This window comes from Callionymus lyra, chromosome 1, assembly GCF_982586985.1.
Source record: "Callionymus lyra chromosome 1, fCalLyr1.hap1.1, whole genome shotgun sequence".
Taxonomy (NCBI): domain Eukaryota; kingdom Metazoa; phylum Chordata; class Actinopteri; order Syngnathiformes; family Callionymidae; genus Callionymus; species Callionymus lyra.
The window spans coordinates 10,613,479-10,627,928 of NC_141818.1; the positions used below are offsets into that span (position 1 = coordinate 10,613,479).

The window sequence follows — 14,450 nt, forward strand, 5'->3', positions numbered from 1 at the left end:
TAAAGATTATTGTTATAACTTATAAACTTATAACATATTTTTTCATTGAAATAAAAACATGCGATCATGGTTACAAACTCACTATGAAGCACAAGTCTATTTTTACGGTTTTTCTTTCGTGGAAGTTGCCAAAGTCCAAACTTTTTGAAACTTGTTTTTAACATCATTAAACTTTTTCGTTTTCATCCGGACACTTTATAAGACTTTTTATTTATATAAATATATATATATATATATATAATAACCTGATGTAAAAAATTACATGAAGTTAATTCATATTTAAAAAATATATATATTTAGAGTTTCTATTTAATTGTAACATATTATTAATCCATTTTGTTATCAGAGTTTAATTACTTTGATCCATTTCTTGCCCCATTTTTCACTTTAAATGACATTATGACGACTTATAAACGCACATCAATCAAATGTTTTCAGACTTAAATAAGCTGGACTTTTTTTTTAAATGTACACATTAGCGCGTTTATCAACCCAGCTGTAAACTGTTCAACTTAAAGAGCAACAAAAGCAAAGATTAATGTCTGGTACAGACGCGGAGAAAGTTGACTCTGAATTGATGGAACTTTAATTTGACTTCCAGAGTCAAGGAAGTCTCGCTTCCTCTCCACACGTGAAAGTTCGGGCCTGGGCTGCCGGTTGGATGCTGCCGGTGGCTCAGGTCCAGGGGAAGGATCTGCACCAATGAGAGGGTCCATCTCCAACGTTCGGTCCCCCATCTGCTCCGAGGCCCCTCCTTCCCTCTGGTCCTCCTCCTCCACACACGCTCCATCCCTCCACACACACACTCATTCATGCTCGTGCGCTCCAGAGCCGGACTCCTCCGCAGACCTGCCCCCCTGTGACCCACAACTTGAGTCTCCGCGGACAAAGATGCGAGCGCAGATGGGATCTACTCTCTGACTCGTCTGAGAAAAAGGATTCTTTAAACCAACTCAAAAACCCCTTTTTTTTTGTTGCTTTTGGAGGAGGTCGCGAGTCCCAGAAGCCTCCAGAGAAGTTTGGTGGTCCGAGCAGCAGGAACCGGGCTCTAAATGTTCGGGATCCAGGAGCACCTGATTCGAGAAGTGAACGGATTAAAAGAGAGAAGTCTGGAGGAGATGGATCCGGTCCGCTCGTGGGTGCGAAATGTGGGAGTTGTGGACGCGAACGTCGCTGCGCAAAGGTATGAAACTGAAGCTACTTTTATTTAGTCTTTATTCTTATTTAATGTCGTGGATCCGTCACGACTTGTTGCAAAAAAAATGATATGAGATCAGATGGACTTTATTAATCCCTCTGGAGATCTGCTTCGGGAAATTGAAACAATCGTGGACTTTAAGAAAGAGATTGTTCGTTTGATTTTAAACTAATAAGAAGAACAAATATCAACTCATAATTTTACATTTCGCAAAAATGCGTTTATACTCAAACACCAGAAAATAAACTCGTGCAAAACTAAACATTTTAAATGATTATTATTTTATATTCGCTGAAGTAAATATTGCTAAAATGTGAGAATGCGCAGATACTCTTATCTATAATTAATATCAATATAATAATTATTATAATTAATATCAAATAATGAATACAAGTCAAATTCCTCAATTAAATAGCTTTTTTTTTTTGGTAAAGTTTGCGACAACAGAATATGTTTTAATTCGTTAAGTTTAGCGATAAATACGATTTAACATGAACATTCTAGCAGATTAAAAAAAAAAGGTTTTCGTTAAGTTGGTTCTAATTTACGACGTGAAGATAATTAAAAAAAATCGAATTATATTGAATTCGCCTTTATTGCATTTATGAAAACGATTTATTTGCAGGTGAGTAATTAAAAATATATCAATAATTTTGAGTCTTTCATTTTTTTGCATCTTTAAATGTAATCCTTTTTTTTATTTTGTTACATCCAATTTATTTTTCATATTCAGCATAACAATGTTTAACCTTTTAATACTATATATTTTAATAATCAAATTTAACTGTTAAATTATTTTTCTCAAAGTCTAATTTATTGTAATAATAAAAAAGCTAATATGTGCTAATTTCTAATTAGAATAATTAAGTTTGTATTATATTGATATTTGAGTTTGGTTTAAAAAAAGCAAAAAAAATGTAAACTAAAACTAATTTTAATGGGACTGCCATCAACTCTAAATGGACCAACTTGATTAACTTTTTAATTAAAATATTTTTTTTTTATCGTTTTGTAACACTAGTTTTAAGATGTTCCAGTAGTTTATGTCTAACTTAAATTTATTTTAAATGTGGACATTAAACAATTAAAGGGGGACGTTGGTCTGTATCCATAACTGAAGTGGGTTCTGCAGGTAAAAACAATTTTTCTTAATTCCAAATATCAGTGAGAGCATGATGTCGTTTTGACAAACAGCAGTTGGTGCTCGACAGTTTCCAGCACGAGTACAAAGTTGTGTTGACGTGCCGTCTCTTGTGTCTCCAGCGGGGTGGCCCTCTCCAGGGCTCACTTTGAGAAGCAGCCGCCCTCCAACCTGCGGAAGTCCAACTTCTTCCACTTCGTCCTGGCGCTGTACGACCGGCACGGCCAGCCGGTGGAGGTGGAGAGAACCGCCTTCGTGGACTTCGTGGAACACGACAAGGTGTGTGAGTGTATCACGTTATTTGAGCAGGAGCCTTCAGCTGGGAGCCAGGTGCCGGTTTGATCCTCCAGGAAGAAAAAAAAAAAAAAGCATATTGAACAGCTGACGGCTCCGTGTTTACTCTCCCCGCCGTGGTCGGATGATGTTGGATTGAAAAAGAATATCTAATGACTAATTAGCAGCTTGCCTCATTAGGAGGACATCAGTTCTTCTTAAAAATGCAAATGCTGCTCCTCTTAAGATGTACACTGAACTCATCATCAAAGTGCCTCTGCTCCCCCCTCTGATCTAAACTCTGCTTTGGGGGGGCGCGGCGGCGGCGGCGGGGTTGGGGTTGGATTCCTCAGGTTGTCCGAAATAGAGGGCGAGAGAGCCTTGTGTCCAGTGTTGACGGATGTTTTGGGGGGCGTGTGGCGGGCGTTTAAAGACGACGGGGCCACAAGTGTCCTGCGTGAGAAAGTCAAGAGGACATCGACCTGTCAAAGTGAAGTTCAGACCAGAGACTAGTGAGGGTGGGGGGGGCGGTAGGTGTGGGGGGGCGGTAGGGATGCCAGGCCTGAGAGCTGTCAGTGTGTTCCAGTGAGTTCATTTTCTGCTTGGTTACCCTGGCATCTGTTTTTGCTTTGTAATTATGCAGCACAGAGGAGATGGCAGCGCGAAAAATAAACGCTCCTCTGTGTGTATTTACAAAACTTATGGAGCCAGGCATCAATCTATCGCCACATTATTGCATTTCCAGCTTTTCCCAACTTATCTCCGTGCATCTTAATTCCCTCGCTCCGGCTCTCCGGCTCTCCTGCTTCCCCCCCCCTCGAGCTTCCTCACGAGTCCACTCTCTTCCTCCTTCTCCTGCGCTCGTCTCTGCGATGCCTCCTGGGTTATTGGACCAGAGAGGATTCCTTTGAGACCACTTAGAAAGACCAGTAGAGGTAGAAGAAGGGAAAGAACAGGGGGAGACCAGCGATGGAGACGGGGGGGAAGCGAAGGGAAGGAGAGTGTGGACGGGAGCCTGGGGGAAGTGTGGAGAGCCGAGAGGAAGTTTTTCTGTCAAGGTCGACTGCGGCTCAGACAACTTTCCACTTGCTGGAACACACTTTACACACACACACACACACACACTTGTGTGGTGCCCAGAACCTTCTCCAGCACCAGACATGAGACTCAGAAAAGTTGTTTGAGCTCAAGAACCTTCAGGGCTTCACCTCCAACCCTGAAGAGGTGGAAAGATGAGTTGAGGAAGTTTGAAGAATTTTTAAGAAGTCTCTTTTGGTCGCATTATCATTGAGATCAACTGGGTGGAGGTCATGGGTCTGACCCACACATGTGTGAAGGAAAACCTCTTAAGTTGGAGTTGATAAAACTGGGTAGATTTGACATCCAGGAAATACAATCATTGATTCCATAAAACTGCACAAATAATAACTATTATCAATAATAAAAGTCAATTAAAAGAGTTGTTTGCATGAAGAAAAAGGTGTTTTCTAGTCGAGCAAAGAAAGACAATAATAACACCAAACCACATTTAAGAGTTAAAAACGAAGGTTCAAGTTATAAATCAAATGCAAATAAATATATGAACCTCTGGATCCTGCTCTGAGTAGCTGGGATGTCACAAAACATGTTGAATATCAGACAGAATGATACCAAATATAGTCATATCTCCTAATAAAATTGATAAACTTTATCTTCATAATTATATATATTATTTCAGGTCGTATTAAAATAGCTATAATCCATGTTTTTGTGTGTAATTACACCAATATTGACATAATGTATATAACAAATCTCAGAATGCAGAAGTCCCATAATGCACTGCAACAATTTGAAGCTCAAATCAACTTAAAATACTGTTTTACTTGTGTAAAGTACTTTTTTGTGTGTTAGAGTGTAAGAAAATGTCATGTCTTAGAATGTTCTCGGGTCACCTTGAAGTGTTCTTGAAGCGAGTGCGCCACCATCAGCCGCCACTGTTAACTGCATGTTGGGTGCTTGTGTCCACGGTTTCCTTTCCAAGGAGCAGACAGGCGAGAAGACCAACAACGGCACCCACTACAAGCTGCAGCTGCTCTACAGCAACGGTGAGTCCATGTCATCTTATCTCAAGTGTCGACGGGAGAGCGAGTCCGTCGAGGCTCAGTCAGGATTACACGTCTACCTTTAAACATGACATTAAACCCAATCGCATCTGAGCCGCCGAATTATCTTCCACTCATCTTCTAATCACTGGGAATCCAGTTACCGTCTCACAGAAGCTGCTTCTTGTTTGGGGAAATGAGGTACATGCCCCCCCCCTCTCTCATCACCATACTCTCCATCCTCCAACTCCCTATTGTGCCTCCACATCAGATGGAAGGATACACAGAGAAATTTGGTTCCCATGAGCCACTTCTGCCCCTACGTTGCCATCGCGCTGGCACCCATGGGAGGGAAGATAAAAGACATGTTCTGCAGCCCCCTCGCTCGCTCCTAACTACAGTACGTGCAGCACCGACAGCACTTCCTCTACATATCCCCTCCTCTCATCTCCTTCCCCCCCAAACCATATCAAAGGCGTCTCGATCGACACTTTGATGAGTGAAACGCATTTTTAAAAAAAGCGATACTCTCCAAAGCTTCTACAAACCATCCTGTGGCGATTCTCTCTTCTTCAAAAGTCATCACTTTTTTTTTATTCCCCCACCAGGGATCAAAACACAGACGCTCACAGACGCTCAGGTTGACCAGGTCTGGGTTTGACGCTAGAAAACTCAACATTAAAAAAGAGAAATTGTTTCAGTTTTGTCGTCCAAAAGCAGTGTCGGCCTCGAGCTTCTTTTATTATTCTACATGTGTTAGATGAGCTTAAAGTGCGATACGGTGCGAGTGTGTAGCTTAACTTTTGACTCTTTTTGGTAAGTTTAGATCGGAGTCGATAATGTGTGTCTTATAAACTACTTCAACGTACTCTGACACTATTCAACACCCCATTGATAATCAGCCAAACCTATTATCATCTCAAGTTGACTCTCAACTTGAATTCTAAACGAGACAAAAGGTTTATCTTTAAACGTTAACAATAGTTTTATTACGTTTTATAAGTTAGATTACATTATGATTAAAAACTTCAAAAAGTTTTTGCGATATATTGTAATCTAAATTTAAAATTGTAATTAAATTAATATGTTGAGCTGATGATTGCGATTATACACAGTTTTTCTTGAAATAAAAATGCACCTACAATGGAACCCTGAGGAACACCGCCGCTAACAGCCATGCTTAAGTGTCCTTAGGAATTAAAGAAGCTCACATAAATTATTACTTATTATTTTATTTTTAATTTCACCATCCAATAGATGAGTAGGCCAAGTAAAAAAACAAGCAGAGTTGTAATACTTTTCATGTCTTTCCTGAAGACGTTTAAAAAAAAAAAAAACGTTTGTAGATATTGGCAAACAAATCACACAAACTAACAAAAAACATGATTTTCTGGAAGTTGTCAGAAAACCTCATTTTTAATACAGGAAATGTATTTTTGAAAGATAAAAGTTAAAAGTGTCGATCGTTTGGCTGATTCTAGACTTCTAATAGTTCCCTTTCTTTTAAGCTGCATTTAATTCTGTCTTATCTTACGCTAATTTAATGTACAAGTTGTTGGCGCATAATAACTCGCTTCAACTCGACTAAATCAAAAGATCTTTTTCAACCATGTATACGGTAAAATAAAGTTTAAAGTAAATAGCTTCGACACGCAGCAGCTTCACTTGTTTTCCTTTGATCTCATCAGAAAAAGCTTGTGTGACATTTAAAAACTTGGAATTTTAACTTTCAAAAGTAAACATTTTATGGTTTTCTGACACAGTTTATACCGGAGACTAATGTTTGCATGAAATCTGCCAACAAGGCCGCACTTTTGGGGGCCCCTGAAGTAACCGAAAATGAAAGTTTGCACGACAGGAAACTGTGCGACACGTCTTAAATCCGTGCGATGTTTTAAGGATTCACTTCCCTTCATGATGACATATTAAAAAAGAATCCTCCTATCGAAAGTGTCTCTTAACAGGTGCGACTGAAGCGATTTAAAAAACAGATGCGGTGGGAAAGTGTGGGAAACGAGTCAATAGTCGACGCAGAAATAACCAAACAGGAAGACAGATTGTGAGAATGTAACATAAGTAATCATCATCAAACGTCTCTCAATCCCCTCAGCAGACGAGCTACAAGCTCCGGGCCAACTTTTTTCATCCGTGACGGAGGGATGACGTTCACTAGAGAGGCGGTCAGGAATTGAAATAAAAAATAAAAAATCAGAGAGACACGGCAGGTTATTGTTAGCATTGTTGATATTTAGTGGTTAGCAGCAGCAGTTAACAGCCATACAAGTGAATGAGAAATGCTTAAAAACTTGGATATTACATTGAAATACGTCAAAAACTCTGAGGTATTTTGTAAGCATCCAGCAACTGTTCCGACGTTGATAATAACGACTTGTTTTTCCTCGCAGGAGTTCGTACGGAGCAGGATCTTTACGCGCGACTCATCGACTCGGTCACTAAACAGGTTGGTAGATTTTCAAGTCGTAAAGTCTGTTTGTTTTTTTTGAGTGGTTGCAATAAACGTGTCTTCTGCTTCTTCAGCCCATCGCATACGAAGGCCAGAACAAGAATCCAGAAATGTGCCGAGTGCTGCTCACCCATGAAGTGATGTGCAGGTGAGCTCAACACACTCTCTGTTAGTACTGCAGCTTAAAAAGTTAAGCACGAAATACGAACTCTGAAAAGTTTAGAAAAAGACTCGTCAAATGTCGATTTAAAAACCTCTTCAACGTCAAAACTTGGGACAAGCAGCCCAGATGAGTCTCTTAAGAGTCTTGAGTCATCAACCAGAGTCAGGAAGCAAAGCATGCTGGGGGATGCAAGTCGAAAAAAAGGGGCTAAGACAGAGTGGGCTTCAACCATTGTGTTGCCAGCAGATGCCCGAATGTGACTCACAGCTGGCTAATAACAGAGCCGGGGAGGCAGAGGGCAAGCGTCACAGCTGGGGAGTGAGGCCGTCTGACAGGGGTGTGGAGGGGAGGTTTGGGGGGGGTAGGCCTGGGCCAAGCTGGGACACGAGAGGGTGAGGTGAGGTGTAGGGGTGGCAGATGGTGAGGGGTGGGTGCACTTTTGTTATGCAGCGGAGGGGACTTTAGGGGGTGGTGGGTGTGTTCGAGGAGGGGGGGGGGGGTGGCCAGCAGGCTCCTCGGACAGGACTGCTGACGAATGGCAGGGGGACGATGTGTGTGTGTGTGTCATGGTGCACCGGGAGCTTGCGTGGGGGTTGAGTTTGATTTCGAAATCAATGTGACAGATTGCCGGGCTGGCTTTTCACTTCTGAATGGTCTCTCACTGTTTGTAGGGTGTGTTGTTGTACCTTTTCTTCCTCCTTTTCTTCTTTTGTCCACGCCTCCCCTCCCCTCTCATGCCTCCCTTTGTGCGCCGCTGGGTTTTGGCCGACCGCGGAGTTGAGCGGGCCAGACGAGCGGCGGCCCCTCCTGGTTAATGTGTTTATTCTGCAACTGACTTATTTCTTCTTGTTGTGTGTGTGTGTGTGTGTGTGTGTGTCTCGCCCCCGGGGTTCAGTCGATGCTGCGAGAAGAAAAGTTGCGGAAACCGGAACGAGACGCCGTCAGACCCGGTCATCATCGACAGGTAAATGCATCAAACCGCCTGTCAATCAAGCACCTGTCCAGGTCATCACACATCACAAAAAAATCACAAAAAACCTGACGATCAAAATCCCCGAAGCGTCATTTGTCGACGGATAACTTTCTTTAGCAGTGTTTAAAGTCTGGTGTGTTTATCTGACATCAGCGTTTACAGCTTTAATACTCCCAGCTCAATATTTTTTCTGCTGCTAAGCTCAGGACCGATGACTTTGTCATGCGAGGATTGGAGATATGAGGTCGAAGTCAAGGTCCCTGAGGCTCAAAGACTTAACTGAAATAAAAACACACTTGAGAAGACGCAAAACAATCTCAATAAACCCACAACAAAGACGATAAAATGAGAGGTCACGGGTTCAAACTCAGGTTGCATCTTCCTTCAACATGTTTTGAGCGCTCCAGTTTCAAAACACACATTGTCCGTGGTCTATATCTGGTTTTGAAATTTCCTTATTTTGTCGAAAAGTACATGAGATCCGTAAAAAACTTTTTTTTCTCGGGGAAGGAGCCTCGTAACGCTCCTGGATTCTCACTCTGGTGTAGAAAGATGGAAAAACCTGTTGCACGTACAGCAGTTGTGACGTTTCTTTTGAGCAAAATATGAAAACAGTGGATGGTATTTTAGTGGCAAAGTCTGTGCAGGTAGCAAAGAGTACATTTGAGGATGTCCGTGAACAAATATTCTATTAAAAAAACCTTGTTTTGTGACGCGTAACTGCAAAATCGTACTTACTTTGTAATAAATGTAGGTGGCAAAGGTCTAAAAAAAATTAATGAAAGCTAAGAAAACACGAAACCCAACATGATATTATGACTATCAGTGACATTTTTGAATACATATGTTTACATTTCCCTGAAAAAGTAGGTATTAATTGTTGTACATTGGATCAAAGGACTTAATGATAACTTCAAAGTAAAGCGTGAGATTTTTCATCCATGTCACAGTGGCTAAAACATCCATTAGCATGATCTATTTGAAGCTAAAATACAATAATAAAGTCTAATAATGAAAGAAAATAGAGTAGAAAGTACTAAGAAACACTGACTACTTCGAACCAAGACGAGTTCAGAACGCTGTTAAACTCCAAAATGAACACGTTTGTAAAACCAAAACTTCTACGAAGACGGTTCGAAAACCTTCATCTGATGCCGGGACTTGAAGCATCTTTGGATCTACGAGTGTTCCGTCAACTGACAGAAGTGAAAGTTCCGCGGGAGTCGGACTCACTTTTCTCGCACGTGTTAAATGTTCGCTCTGACAGCCAGTTATCGGACGTGCAGCTTCATGTCTGAGCATCTTTTTCCAAGACGTTTCGCGGCATCTCCGCGGCATGAACCAGCATGATGGATCCTCACTGGTGTGAAATATCGTCAACCCGCATCCCCTTCACTCTCTCTCTCTCTCTCTCTCTCTCTCCGTCTACATCCTGCTCTCAAAAAACAACCGTCTGCCTCCAAAACAGACTACGTGAACGTCAAGGACCCTTTTCTTTCCCCTCTTCAGTTCGAGCTGGCTGCCTGTTGACAGCGCGTCTCTGAGGACTTCTGCTGAAGATAGTTTTCATATAGTGGAAAAAAAAAAAAAAAAAATGGGCTGTTGTCTTTTAGAATTTTTTCCCAGAATTCCTGGTAGCAGCTGCTTTCCTCGTTTGGCCTCATAGCACATAACTCTCCCCGGAAACTTCCCGAGTTGGGATTTCTCCTAACATGGTCCGGGGGTTAGCTTGTGTGAGGTGCGACCACTGTGTTGTGTTTTGATTTAAATGGAATCGTTGACCTGCCGTACTCTCTAATCGCACCGGGCATATCCCACCCCGATGGGGGGGGGGGGGTCTCCTCCTCAATCCTCTCCTCCGGGAGCCGCCTATTAGCAGGCAGTTAATTCCCGATAAGCCGAAGAAACTCGCCCTCTTTTAGGTGTTTCTTTTTCTTTTTTTTCTCCACCTTTCACGGTGGAAAGGACGGACAGATGTGGGGCGACGCTTGTGTACGTTTGTGGGGTTTTCATCCACGTATCTGAGCGTGTGTGTGGGTTTTCTCCCTCATGTTTGGGTGACCTCTGCTCCGACCTCTTCCCCAGCCACTGCTTGGGTCTTCAATTATTCATGTGTGTCGTGAATCAGTGTGTGTGTGTGTGTGTGTGTGTGTGTGTGTGCGACTCCACTAATCAGCCTCCTGCTTCCAGCCCCAACACCTGTTCTCCAATTAACATGCGGCGTGCTGAGGCCCGCTCGCTTTTCCTTTCTTTTTTCCGCTCTCTCCGTCTCATCCCCTCGCTGCCCGGTGCAGCTTATACGTCGGTGCTTTCCCCTCCCTCTAGTTTTGTCTCTCGCCGCCGCCGCACCTACCACGTCTTTTCCATATTGCTTAATTCCCCAGCTCCTCTTCTTCTCCTCCCTCCTCCCTCGCTTCCGTTAGCCTGTCTAATTTCGCCATAATTAGGTGGTGTCATTAGGACACCTTCCAAAGCACGAGGTAGTTTGCAATTCCCCAAACGGCACGAACCCCCTCTTTTCTAATCTCCTTTCCATATTGTTTCAGTTTTCTCTTCCCCCGACTCCTGCTGCTGGTCCCATCAAGCCTCCCCTCCCACTTTTTTTTTTCCCCCCTAATCCCGATTTGAGTGAAAGGAGAGAGGGGAGATCACAGCTGATCCGTGAGGAGGGGTCTTGGGGTGGTGGTGGGGGGGGCGGTTAGTCGTTGACAAAGAGACGACTCTTTACAGGAGAGGCTTGATCTGACGCCCGGGTCTTAATACTCCTACAACGTGGGTCACATGACTCCTCATTTTGGTGCGTGTCACTTATCTTTGATTGATAGACCGGCCTCCTCGCTGATTGGTTAGACCGATCGATAAGTAGATACATTGATCGCTGGGTTTCGCTTGGAAGTCATTAGCATAAATCTGGGATAACTTTTCCAAAAAAGGCTCGATAAGCGCCGTTTGAATTCAGCCCTCGATTGGAACACTGTCATTATCTTATTATTATTAAATAGTCTTGTATAACTATGTAATAAAGTGTAATAAGCGTTGGCAAAATTGCCAGATTTGGCTCAAACCTTGGCTGGTTGCAGTACATTATGGAACTAGAATGATTGTTAAATTAAAAAATATTTTAAAAATAGATTAAAATTCTAACTAAATATAACTTTGTGAATAGTAAAAGACACAAGTTGTTTTCATTCAAGCATAACTTAAGTACACTAGTCCCTCGTTTATCGCAGGGGATACGTTTTATTTTTTACAATTATTATACATGTTTTAAGGCCGTAAACCCCCTCACAACACACTTTTACACAATTTCCTCAGACGGATATTAACATTTTCTCACAGTTCTCTCTTATTTAAATCAAAGTTCAAACTTTCGCATATTTAAAAAAAACTAGTACAATATTAGTATATTAAACCAAAGATCAAAACCTGTTTTAACTAATTTAAGTTAAGTAACTTATGTTAAGTAAACATAAAGCACTTCAGAGTCACACTGCTAGCGTGAAAAAAAACATGAAAATGACACTGAAAAAATCCACGAAACATCGAGGCTGCGATAGGTGAACGGCGTTATAGCGAGGGACCACTGTATCACACATGTTAGTCATTAAAAAGAGGACAGAAGAATGACTTAAATAAGTTTATCAAGTTATGTTTTATAATGTTCACCCTCTATATCAAGCTTCTTTTGGTATATTTGTGTAGGTTTTAAATACAACAATACAACACCAACATGCTACTACACAAAACAGCTGAGATGTATCACACTTGTTTTGATGGTCTCTCACATGGTTCCCCTGTTTGTATTTAAAGGAGTGTATTTGTGTTGAACTCAAGTGTCGAGACGCACACAAGATGTTTTGGAGCTTGTTGTGGTTCCGCAGCTGGATTACCACGTCCTTAAAATTCTAACTAGCTGTTGTAGCGAATGAGGCTCGGGTTACCGTTTGTGGGAAGCTCTGTGGTTTTGTGGCTACCGAGGGGTAACAAAAACCGTTCCCTCTTGAGAATATGGGTTCCACGGAGGCGAGCCTGTGGTTCCGTGGTGCGCCATTAGCTCGGACTTGCACCGGCGACCGCGCCTCGATCTGCGAAAGGAATCCACTGATGTGACTTTTAGACTATCTACAGCTCACTTTGATGACGCCCCTCCTGACACCGAGAGGTTCTGTGGATCAACACGGGCAGGATCTGTTAATGGCGGCATTATTGCCTCGCTGAACTTTGACCTCTGGGGGCTTATATTGGTCCAGAGCCGAAGCTGGCCTCTGTATTTATGAGTGAGCCATTGGTTTACAATGGAGACAAGCAGATGTCAGTATTAGTATTTGTAAGAATGGAGTGTGTGGCTGGGAGTGGAAGGGTCAGTGCTCAGTGGGGGGGGGGGCTTTTATATTAGGCTTAGGAGTGCAGATCAATAGCGGCTCATAAGGAGAGCGTGGAGGGATCCATCGTGGGGCAGCAGCCTTGTAGGCGTGGGGGGGGTGAGAGGGGGTGGTCAGTGAGGTGCTGCCGGTGATCAATGGCAAGCACTATCTCACTAATTGATCGTGTTTCCAAGAGTGGTCTTTTTTAACAAGCCGGCACTCAGAGAAAAGAGGAATAATCAATAGGAATTCTCCGATATCGTCAATAGCTCGCTTCCCTCTCCCTGACTCCGGCCCACAAAAAGACTCCCACATACTCAGCAGTATTTTAACCATTTCGTATTCAAACCTTCATATGTTTTTTTAAAGGATCCGCGACCCACGGCTATTTATTTGAGCCACGGGTACGACGGCTCCACTTCAAATGGTCCCCGCGAACCCATTACCATCTTAGGCCGGGAGGTTCTATTGATCCGTTTGTGGGTCTAGTTAGGAAGTGTGTAACCACAGTTTTGTTTATATCGCCACAACCGATCAATGACAACCAGATCACTTAAACTGAAGCTTAATCATAACAAATAAAATCCCTCCCTCACATTCATCATCATCGCAGCTTTAAGTCATATATGGAGAGATTTTTTGCAGTGCATTTTGGGAAATTATAACCAGGCAACTTTTTTAATTTAGCGTAAAAAATAATAGATTTAATAGACTTCTCGTGGAATTTGCTTAAAATTGCATATTTACAGGCGAGATAAAATCAAATTGATGCAAAATTCCATTTAATTAAGTGTATTTTACATGCATTTGAATTGTTTTCTTTAACTATTTGGTGACTTGAAAGAAGCCAAAATGACAGTAAAAGATGCTGCATGTTTGTAGCCATGATAACTTAAAACCGCGATGATCGAAAAAAAATCAGTCAATATTGTATTATTTAAAAATAAAAAAAATCTGTCATGGATGAAACCACCAGCTTTTAAACAGTTTTCATGATGAGATAAAATGAAAAACAGTTAAAGACTAAAATGTTTATTTGGAGATACATATTTTAAAAATTGAATAACGATTCATAATCATTATCTTTTGCCAAAATCGTTTAAATTTGATTATTCGGATTTGAGCCCAAGTTGGTTAAAAAAACATTTTGTTTCCGTCTTACACAAACATTCGACTCGGCCTCGAAAACCACATCCCATCTCTCCCAACAACAGAACATCATCCCCCCTCATCATTCACAACCAGCCAAAAAAAAAAGGAAAATACAATTCTTTGGGAAAGAACATTAAACCTTCAGCCAAAGAATAAATGCAGCAACATGTTTTCATGTCGGTGTCAGAGGGCACATTCTTCTCCGCTCCCCGATGCACTCTCAGGACGGACGCCAAGTCGCCCACTGAGGTCATCATAGGCGCACACACTCGAGAGTTGTTACGCGCGAGACAACAACGTCGTTGACAAGAGATCGGTTTCTCAGACGCCGAGTTGGAAAAATTTGGCTGGAAGGGTCTCTGTTGATCCTGGCACGGGCCTGGACCTCTAAAGAATCAACGTTTTTGATGAAATAAATCAAACTAATGGTTGTCATTTCTCATCGTGGCGCTTCATCCATCATGAACAGTCAATAAAAAAATAAAATCTAAACCATAAATAAATAATAAAGATTTCCAGAAAGACCTGATTTAAAAACCAGGATATGTTGCTTCTACGTGCAACTGATACCCTGAAAAATCCATATATTGTTTATTCAAACGTGGCAAATTGTAGTTACAAACAGATGCACGGAAATAAAT

General features: G+C 41.9%; 1 protein-coding gene across 2 annotated transcripts in view; it reads left to right on the forward strand.

The window, feature by feature from the left end:
* Nucleotides 1–948: 948 nt before the first annotated feature.
* The window catches only part of ebf2 (EBF transcription factor 2), a 34,983-nt gene continuing 21,481 nt past the window's right edge, over nucleotides 949–14,450 (forward strand). The window contains exons 1-6 of one of the 2 annotated variants that reach the window (XM_087792696.1): nucleotides 949–1,183; nucleotides 2,462–2,618; nucleotides 4,633–4,696; nucleotides 7,099–7,154; nucleotides 7,232–7,305; nucleotides 8,216–8,284. In XM_087792696.1, coding sequence (XP_087648822.1) covers nucleotides 1,053–1,183; nucleotides 2,462–2,618; nucleotides 4,633–4,696; nucleotides 7,099–7,154; nucleotides 7,232–7,305; nucleotides 8,216–8,284 — 551 coding nt within the window. In that variant the 5' untranslated portion in view covers nucleotides 949–1,052. The remainder of the gene's footprint in view (nucleotides 1,184–2,461; nucleotides 2,619–4,632; nucleotides 4,697–7,098; nucleotides 7,155–7,231; nucleotides 7,306–8,215; nucleotides 8,285–14,450) is intronic. The other variant, XM_087792697.1, reaches the window with a different exon arrangement.